This window comes from Anarhichas minor, unplaced genomic scaffold, assembly GCF_050575085.1.
Source record: "Anarhichas minor isolate MPS153535 unplaced genomic scaffold, ASM5057508v1 ptg000003l, whole genome shotgun sequence".
In the NCBI taxonomy this organism is placed as follows: Eukaryota; Metazoa; Chordata; class Actinopteri; order Perciformes; family Anarhichadidae; genus Anarhichas; species Anarhichas minor.
The window spans coordinates 17,145,235-17,155,246 of NW_027466449.1; the positions used below are offsets into that span (position 1 = coordinate 17,145,235).

Consider the following 10,012-nt stretch of genomic DNA (forward strand, 5'->3'; position numbering starts at 1 on the left):
CACACACACACACACACACACACACACACACACACACACACACACACACACACACACACACACACACACACACACAATTTGTGTAGGTACTTGATGTAAAGAAAAACCTGAATTGTATTCAATCCTCTAAAAGTCTATAAGAAACAAGTGTGATTTAATTATATGAGCACTACAAGGTGTGTGTGTGTAGATTTTAAGGTATTCTCTGGAGCAGGTGGGTGTTTCTACATGGTTTCTTTGACTCACATGTTGCTCCATTAAGTTCCCGTCTGTATTATCTCCCGGTCATGTTACTGTGGTTCAGCTCCTGCAGAGGGGCATCGAGTGTCTCTTTGTCCCGCAGGTCACTAACAAGTCCGTCCACACACTGCACGTCTTCACTGCACCACAGTCTATGGTGCTGCATGGTGCAGAACAGCAAGCACGACATAAGATCCAACCTCGTAAATTATTTAGCTGGAGGGTGGAAGCAAAAGTATGAATGTAAATACGGTTCCCTTCCCTTAACATGAACAGACAGCACACACCACAGCTTACCTCATATCTGGTGTTCCTCTACAATGAGAGGATCAAAATAAATAAAAGGTCTGACCTCATCTCCGTGAAGCTGTTCAGCGACTGCCTGCTTATGCAATGACTATAAAAGATGTGAACGATGAGGGTAAGATCTTTAATTGAGGTCACTCGTACATTTTAGAGCAGTTATTCATAAACTCTGAACCCAAGAAACTATATATCTCTCCATCTCTTTACAAAACACATATCACAAATAAAGCAAATGAATAGATTGAGATTTGACACAAAATCATATATATTGCATGCAAATATATAACCATGAAAAACACTACTTTACAAGTTTAGTGTTGAGTTTCAAAAACATGACATTTCAAGTGTTACACCAGTTTCTTGTTGGTAGATGGAAAACATTTAAATGATACTGTTATGTAATACTGACTTCCCAGTGGTGTGCAGTCCCCGGGTGATCGCAGTTATCGATAAAATGTCGGTTCCACTGAATTCAAACCTTGTATGTGTATTAATTGGCACAAGAAAGAGTAATATGATGAACAGTAGCTGGTGCCGAAACGTTACCGTCTATGGAAGCAACTGTTGGGTACTTAAAAACCCTGAATGTTGATGAAGGAAAACCAGAGTTTACATACATCTATTGGGGCTGTTTCACTTTAATCGTCATAAAAGAAAAACTGTTTTCAGAACTTTTAATAACGCTGAACAAAAAAAAAAAAAAAATGTCCAAAACGTTCTGAAAATCCCCACTTATATTAGCGATAAAAGATATTAACTTAGCAGTGCCCACCTCCTCCATAAACTGATGTTAAGGCAGTCATCATGCACTCAATCCGGGTCTGCATTATTGTGAGAATATTTATTATTCTGACAGTTACAGAGATGTGTTACATTGAGGGAGGTTCAAACTGCAGGTGATATATCTAGAGCTAATTAAGCGTGTAGCGGTTCTTTACATTCGTTAATGGATGATCCTAGAAGTCATGGTGGTAAACAAAAACACACGATCCTTCAAGAATAATAATAACAGGGATACAAACAAACTTCTTCATTTTTGCACACAAAAGTGACATTCTTTTATTAACCTCTCTGTCATCTAAAATAGAGCCTCTTAGAAATAAAACAGTGTTTAGTATGAGCCCTCCTACTTAAAAGTGCAGATATGATAAGGGGGCAAGTTTTTCAGTGCGGAGAAATCGGATGATAAACGTGTGTGTGTGTGCGTGTGCACGTTGCCCTCAGGTCCTGAAGAGCACAGCAGCAGTCACAGCTGTTAGAGCCACAGCAACAACGGGCCCCCAGATCAACCACGGCTTCTGAAACAAGCGGCGACACAGAAACGGAAACATGAGCAATACCACATGAAACCGACCACCAACCACCATTATGTCATCGTCATGGGATTGCAAAAGCTTTGACAGAAGGGGCTTGCCATTTGAAACCAATGCAGTGCAGACACAGAGAGAGAGAGAGAGAGTTTAAAAAGTAAAAAATAAAACAGCTCTTTGAGATAAAGAGAAGCTCATCTAAGCCAACGGGGAGAAACAGTTGTTAAGCATTAGCCATCCAGACAAGACAAGCAGATGTCAGATGTTGGAACTGTATGATTAGAGAGGTTAGAGTCTCTGAGACGTTTGTCTGTCCCATTCCCCTCCCCACGAGGAAGGCATTCCGGGGAAATAAGTCATGCAATTGGTCCAAAAGACACTGGTGAGAATGAAAGATGTCGGCCGATTTGACAGGAGTATCGTGTACCTTACTACCACAATGCACCGTAGCACCAATACAGCACAGCCAGGATAAGGCCCATGACTATGGCTTGAACAGGCAGCAATGGGGACGTCTACAGAAGGGAAGGGACATTACAGTGATCAACTGCAGCGGGACATACTTCTAGCTGGGCGGAGCTTTATTAATAAACCTCTCAGTCAGGAGTCTGTAATTGGTGTTTACACAAATCTCAAAGTGACACACGGCTGCCAACAGCAGCAGACAGTGGATGAGTAGAGGTGAGCAGGTGTGCTGCTGTGACTCAAGAAAAAAAATATATATACATATATACACATATATATATATATATATATATATATATATATATATGTGTATATATATATATATATATATATATATATATATATATATATATACATATATATATTGTGAATCTTACAAAAAAGATTTGTTTTTTTATGCCTGGAGACTTTTTAACAAGATAAAACAAATCTGATGCAAAGCTCATGCTCCTAAAAACCAAATTTGCCTCTTATGCAAAGCTATGGTGCTGTTTTCCTTATTAATTATTAAAACAGAATTGAAGATTATTCTAAATGATTTGTCATATATATATATATATATATATATATATATATATATATATATATATATGCATGTCTTTGTTAGTGTGCGATGGACCAGCACTCACCTTTGTCTCTTTCTCCTTTAGTTCCTCCATGTTGGCTTTGCACTCCTCAAACTGGTCAGCGAGCGACTGCTTCTCCTGCTCAGTCTTCTCATATTTCTCCTTCAGGTCCGACAGCTCCGTCTTCACCTCCTCGTACTGCGTGAAGCAAACTGTTATTTTCAACTTCATCGCAAGACAAATTCATTTAATTTAAAATGACTCAGCTGTATTATAGAAAGCACCTTTTCAAGGTGAGGCAACTTTATTTATAAAAGCACATTTCGTTACAGAGAAACTCGATGTGCTTTACATTTAAAATAATAAATGCAACAAAGTGAGGTCACAGTAAATCAAACACCATATTTATACACAGTCAAAGTTGATGGACAACGTTTTTCCTCATGTTGAATATTTAATGTGAAGCTGTCGGCCGCATTATCTGCCCAGAGAGGTTTCTGTTGCTGCTGTTTGTTTACATTCCTGATGATGCAAATAAAAAGAAAAGCTCGACAGGAATGTACTACTGCTTCTGTTTTGTTAGTCACGTGTTTGTTGTGTCGCAAATGGGCTACGACTGAATTGTGTTCGTGCATCCCTGTGTTACATAATGACTTTAAATGATCCTTGAACACACACACACACACACACACACGATCACACACACACACGCAATCCTGCAGCCCAAAGTGCACCACAGATGAAAAGATCACAGACAAAGTAAAATAAATAGATAAATAAGAAGGTTGCATGTCTGGGTCAAAGGTTGTTGAGTATCGGTGACGGTTCCTCTCATGCTTTTGTCCTCTAACAGAGGCTTTTACAGACGAGCAAAGAGAACCGCGAGAGCACTCAGGTTCCACAGGTTCCACGTTTCATTCAGTGGCCGACGGAGTGACGCCATATTGGGATGAACGGCTTGTGGTTAACGATGATTTCATCTCCGCTTGCTGCTATTAAACGGCGCCCCTCCTCCTCTCTCTCCATTCCCATCCAGCCTGCTCAACCTGACTGGGAGCATGCAGCAGTTTGGGCTGGAGGATGCTTTAAAATGTCACAATCTTTTTTTGTTTTAACAGAGAAGCTTCACAGCCACCTCAAGACAGTTTTACTTCGTTAAATTTATTATCCAAGAGCCAGAGAGTGCTGCAGGAACGAGTCCTGAAACCCAGAAATGAGGTAATCTCCAAGTCAACAGGTTTATGCCTGAAATAAGGTCTGTGGTTAACACAAGCTTTTAACGTTTTGTTCTACAAAATAAGACACGTCAGTAAGTCGGTAATTTGGAAGCTTTCCCGAGTCTGGAAAAAGGGTGTTGCTAAGAAGTCTCTGAATGAGACCACAAAACATCATCACACCGACTAGTCCGCCTTCACAGCCTCGTTGTGTTTACCCGCGCTCATGCGACTGTGGTTTAGTCCGTTTACAGCCTGACGTTAGCTTTTTACTTCTGCCAACGCATTCACGCTTCAAAAATCAGTCAGTATTATAAACTTGTGTTTGCCACAAAAAAAAAAGCACTTTTTCAAGGGAACCAGTGATGCTAACTTCCTGGTTGGCCGACAAACATACGTCCTCCCCGCAGCGCTCTATTAGAGGAAGCCATTAAGGCAGTTCTGTGCCCTCGGCTCAGTAACTCCATCATTGAAAATCCCAGATTGTGATGTGTTCAGGGCCTGTATGTATCAGTCGCATCCAAATAAAAGATCAGACATCAGAGAGCTGCTGACTGATACAACATCCTAATGTCCTGAACCAAACTATTTATACGGGCAAATAAATAACCGAAGCAACATACGACACAACATGTGCAGTTAAAGAGCAGCCAGTGGCCCAGACGGACAGGTTGAGGATCAGGGCCTGCAATTATCAAGTGAGTCAGAGCAGAAGGTTGGTTCTAAATGGGGCCTATACAAGGAACTAAAGGAGACGAACTCTTAATGGAGAGATGCAATATCATCACAACATACTGGTTATGTATATTTGATCCTTGAGTTTTCATTGTATTGCTCTGCGTGTCATTAAAATGTGATTTGTATCTGCTCTCAAAAGGAGAGACTTGTTGAGTGTGCATGTAGGAAGCTTCATAAACACAGTAACAGCTCGTAAACAGCAGCCGTGTGAAGCAGCACACTAGCAGTCCTTTTACACACTGGATCTATTCTGCCACGTTGCTGCTGTGCACTCAAGACTGTTTTGAAATATCTCACAGATCAATACACAATCATTTACTTGTGTGTGTGTGTGTGTGTGTGTGTGTGTGTGTGTGTGTGTGTGTAAGTAGACTTTATGCTTTCTGTGCAGTCAATGTAAACAGCTGCACTGGTCACAACATCTGTTACGTGTCAACAATGTGTGACTGTCAGGTTTGAGGGTAGAAGTATTCTTAGCCCCAGAGATAATGGCTAGGAGTGATTCTGGTTTTTACTCTCGGTCTTTTCTTCTTTTGGGAACGTACCTCTCTCTGCAGAGCCTTGCTGTGGCTGTCCGCTTCCTCCAGCTGGGTTTGCAGCTTGCTGCTGTCCTGCTGGTGCTGGAGCTGCAGGGCCGCCAGCCTCTTCTCCAGCTCCTGCTGGGACCTCTCCAGGGATTTGAGGCTGCCGCTCAGCTCCGCATTTTGGGCACGTGAGCTACCGGAAACAAGACAACGCGGAGTTCAATAGGTAGGGGGAAGAAGGGCGTGTGGTATTCTGTGTGTGGCAGAACATGTTGGAGCAGAATCAAGCAAATGAGACAAGAGGGAGCACGGAGGAGGTGGGGGGGGTGAAGCTGAGCTCTTGGTGCACACTGACCTGGCGAGCTCCTTGTCCAGCTGCTGCTGCCTCTGCAGCGCTGCCTCTTTCTCGGAGTGCAGAGCCGCACATTCGCTCTCCAGGCTGCCCTTGTCTCTCTGGTGGGTCTTGAGGAGTTCCTCCCTCTCGGACTTGAGCGAAGCGCACTCACTTTGAAGGCCGCTCCTCTCCTTCTGGAGCTTGTTCGCGGCTTCTTGCTTTTCGGATCGCAGGACCGAGCACTCCTTCTGGAGGCCGTTACACTCGGCCTGCATGGACTGCAGCTCGCTGGCTGTGAAGATAAAAAGAGCTTCTATGTAACATTCTTGGAGCAGATGCTCTGTTCTTAATTAGTCACAGAAAACAAATTTTCCGTGCGCTTGGACGGACATTTGAGTCTCAACAAAAGAGCCATATTTCCAAATCACGAGGATACTAATATATATGTATTTGCACCTTGTATTTCTGCAGTTTTCTGCCACTGCTTGCTCTGCTGCTGGAGGTCCCGCTGTAGGTTGTCAATCTCTCGCTCGTACTTGTTGGCGGCCTGACGCCATTTGTCCAGATCCTTCGAGGCGGTTGCCAGGTTGGCCTGGGCGGCGTCGGCGTCGCGGTCCCCCTCTGCGGCGGCCGCCTCCAGGGCACATTTCAGCGCCTTCACCTCGTCGCGTGCACTCTGCAGCTCGTCCCGTGAACCGGAGGAGACGTCCATCTGCTGCCTGAGAACGCCCGTCTCCTCTTGGAGCTGCCGCAGCTGGCCTGTCCGGCCCACGGAGGGGGTTCAGATTAGCGGACATTTTTTTAGGAGGACAGACAGAACGTTCCAGTCCACATATAAACAAACATGTACCTTGAAGATGTTTTATCTGTTTTGCAGACCCATCAGCTTGTTGCTTGTTTTCATTTCTCTCGTCCTGCAGGATACCTGCAAAAGATGACTGCAATTATTTCATGTATTTGTAGTTGTCTGTGTGCACAGTACAAAGTGAAGTAAATGGTATCGAACATCAAAGATTATTATTATGTTTACCCTGTAGCTCCATGCATTTGTGCTTCTCAGTATTAGCCAGCTCCTGGGCTTCTCTGAGGTCATCATTCAAGCGCTGGATCATTTTCTCTGAGTCACCGAAAGACCCCATGTTGGACCTGGTCAAGTCATCTGATAATGAAATACAGAATAAAACATGTATTATCCAGATTAGACGTTCTTCTAGCTGTAAGAGTAGAGATGTGTGTCTTCCTGCAGTGCATACACAGACATTAGGAAGTTTAAGCCACGATGACACATCGGGAAGCAATGACGGCAATTCACAACTCTAAAAATAGACGGATAACTCAAAAGTTCCACCACATTAATTCTGCCTCAGTCCCAAATACCAGGGCTGACATACTAGATGATTTCCCAAGATATTAAAATGGGACTATTACATAAACTAATTGCTAACCCAGAAATAGACACAACTACATTATCTGCAATTTAAAAATATATATATTTTCATCCAAGCTTTCATTCTAAATTGTCCATTAACCCGGCAACAAACAAGTCTCTGGCACGTCTCCATGGCTTGGTTAACAGTGAGATACTGTAAACAATACACAAAGGCCAACGTTGTCAAGGGGCTGTGTTGTTTCCCAGAGGTGGAAACAGGCTCCACAAATACTCGGGCTTTGCAAATTCCCACTGAATATCTTGATCCCCTAATCTGCCACGGCTCGGAAAAGAGATGACCTCATCTCAGGCCCAGCAAATTGGCACAAGGCGGAAGAAAAAAACAGGAGTCGGGACGGGTCAAGCGTGTGCGCCATAAATGGACACATCATCAGTGGAACGCTGTAAATGAAAAGTGATTTCATTGTGTCTGTTAACGCACGCACGCGTATTGATAACTGTCCCTAAAAATGAGAGAGGGGGTACGAAGCGGCTGCTGGAGGCTGGTGGCACCCTCTGACTCAGGCACATGACCACGCTGCTGTGTGCCAGACAAAGGATGGGCGGGGGCGGCGCTCTGTCCAGCGTGTGTGCATGAGGTCGTGTGTTCCCTCATGCATGCATATGTATGAGAGAGAGAGAGAGAGAGCAAGAGACAGAGAGTCAGAGAGAGAGAGAGACACAGAGAGAGAGAGAGAGAGAGTCAGAGAGAGACACAGAGAGAGACAGAGACAGAGAGAGACAGAGACACAGAGAGAGAGACACACAGAGAGAGAGAGAGTCAGAGAGAAAGAGAGACACAGAGACAGAGAGAGACAGAGAGAGAGACACAGAGAGTCAGAGAGAGAGAGAGACACAGAGAGAGAGAGTCAGAGAGAGAGAGAGAGACACAGAGAGAGAGAGAGAGAGAGAGAGAGAGAGAGAGAGAGAGACACAGAGAGAGAGAGAGAGAGAGACAGAGAGAGTCGGAATGCGAGTGGGCTTCATGTCAGTGGGGTTCTGTGTGAATGACGTCTGGAGACATTTCAGATATCTTTGGTAGCATCAGTCATTATGGTCATTATGCGTTAGTGTCACAGAGTAATGATGGGATTAGCCTGTGTGTAAAAATACCTCTCTGACTAGTTGGGGGTTGGGGGTTGGGGGTTGGGGGGGGGGGGGGGGGGGTGCTGAGCATAACACGGCCTCAAGTGACGACAGGAAGAAAAAATGTAGGAGAAAGTCTTTTTTTGGCTCGGGTGCTGAGGGCTAAAGCCATCATAGTCTATCTTTCCCCCGATGTCGGTTTGCTTCCCAAATGAATGTGACGGCGTTCTTTACAACCGAATCGGAGGGAACTGCCCGGACTGAAAGTCCACAGTGTTCAGCGGGTTTCTATAAAACTGCAGAGGGCCAGGGGGGGATATTAGTTTACAGCTATGAAACGGTGCTGTATGAGATCCAAAGAAAGAAACGTCCTGATCGGTCTGTGAGGACTGAGGTACTGTTGTCGTGAGGACACTGTTTGCTTTGTGCTGCCTATATGCAGCGTGGCGGCACAAATTCATCCGTCATGCAAAATTAATTCGCTCACCAACATGCTCGCGCATTATTCTCATGAAGGTCCCTGTTGGTTTTGCTGTTCTCTGCACTGCAATAGCTTTGGATAAGTAACCCTACATGGCGCTAACACACCGGCTGCCATCCATCTTCTAATAAGCTGTTGACACTTGAGAAATCAGCCCCTGAAAACAAGGCCACCTACATCACCGTGAGCTCTACAGCCAACCAGACACTCTACTGAACTGTGACTCATGCTTTTCTCTCTCTCTCTCTCTCTCGCTCCACATCGTCAGTTGGTAAGATCACGGTGTCAGGTGAGAACAGCCGAGTCATTCAGGAAGGAACACAGCTGGGTTACCTTTAATGACCGGTACGTTATTCAGGGAATCACTGAGCTCTTTCTCATCCATTTGCTTATCTGTAAAGAAAAAGTAAACACATATATATATATATATATATATATATATATATATATATATCTATATCTCATGGCAACAAACACATAGACTAAATCAAGAGTTAATGTTGATAAATAGAATACATTTTAAATAAATATCCTAACTAAATCATTAAAGCTATTGCTGCTGTTGTTGTGGTTAAGGGTTAGTCATATCAAGTACTTCTGCAAGCTGCATAAGTGCTGAGAAATGTTCCTTTGAGGTCTTAAGTCACAGAAAATGATCTAATAAAAAAAGGTCAAGAATAAAACTCATCAGGAAATATTACCTCGAGGTGATCCGGGAGCTTCTGTACTCGTGTGCTGAGGCTAAAGCAATCTCTGGCATGAAGAACTCTCCTCCAACTGTCAGATTTTTCTCAGATGCGAAATGGACCAGTCCAAGCTGGGAGGCTGGAAGGGGGGGACACACCGAGGGGATGACAGACGCTGTGTACCAGACCTCCCTGCTATTGTTAGACTGAAGCCAGTGAAGACACAGAAATGGTTGAAATAAGTGAACAAATACTTAAAAGTGTGGTTATAAAAGCTACAGAAGAGGTAAATCAGAGGAATCTCATCAAAAACACGACCCCCCTGCCCCCCTTTGTGTTGTGGCTGAAGTCTTCCAGCCCCTCCACACTAGGTCATGCATCCGAGTGGGGCATGTCGGAAGGTGCAGCTGCACAGTCAGTGACACAGAGAGGTTTTGTTCAGGGAGCCGGGGCTGCTCTCTGACCAGTTGGTACTGATGTAAGAAACCTACAGGACACAGAGCAAGGGCGGCCAGTGTGATGGCGTGCGTCCTACATGTGCTGCATCCACCTCCTCTCTTACTCTGCCCTGCAGGCCTTTTAAATGCATGAATTATTAGCCTTTAGCTTGAGAGCTGCTGCGACAAACTGTGT

At 44.3% G+C, this 10,012-nt stretch overlaps 1 protein-coding gene across 1 annotated transcript; it reads right to left on the reverse strand.

Annotated features, from left to right (window-relative positions):
* Window positions 1-1,766: 1,766 nt before the first annotated feature.
* slmapb (sarcolemma associated protein b) lies at window positions 1,767-9,078 on the reverse strand. The gene is made up of 9 exons (XM_076090367.1): window positions 9,027-9,078; window positions 6,728-6,856; window positions 6,548-6,622; window positions 6,154-6,456; window positions 5,941-5,989; window positions 5,719-5,868; window positions 5,385-5,556; window positions 2,951-3,085; window positions 1,767-1,844 (listed from the first exon to the last, which is right to left on the reverse strand). The coding sequence occupies exons 1-9, from the start codon at window positions 9,076-9,078 to the stop codon at window positions 1,767-1,769; spliced, it is 1,143 nt and encodes a 380-aa protein (XP_075946482.1).
* Window positions 9,079-10,012: the final 934 nt, after the last annotated feature.

Excerpts from the sequence above, each read along its gene's own strand:
- slmapb (XM_076090367.1), bottom strand. The coding sequence starts at position 9,078 with ATGGATGAGAAAGAGCTCAGTGATTCCCTGAATAACGTACCGGTCATT. Across the intron at positions 5,869-5,940 it reads TGTAACGGCCTCCAGAAGGA|TGAGTGCGCTTCGCTCAAGT; the intron begins GTGCTCGGTCCT and ends CGGCCTTCAAAG. Across the intron at positions 5,557-5,718 it reads CTGGACAAGGAGCTCGCCAG|CTCACGTGCCCAAAATGCGG; the intron begins GTCAGTGTGCAC and ends TGTTTCCGGTAG.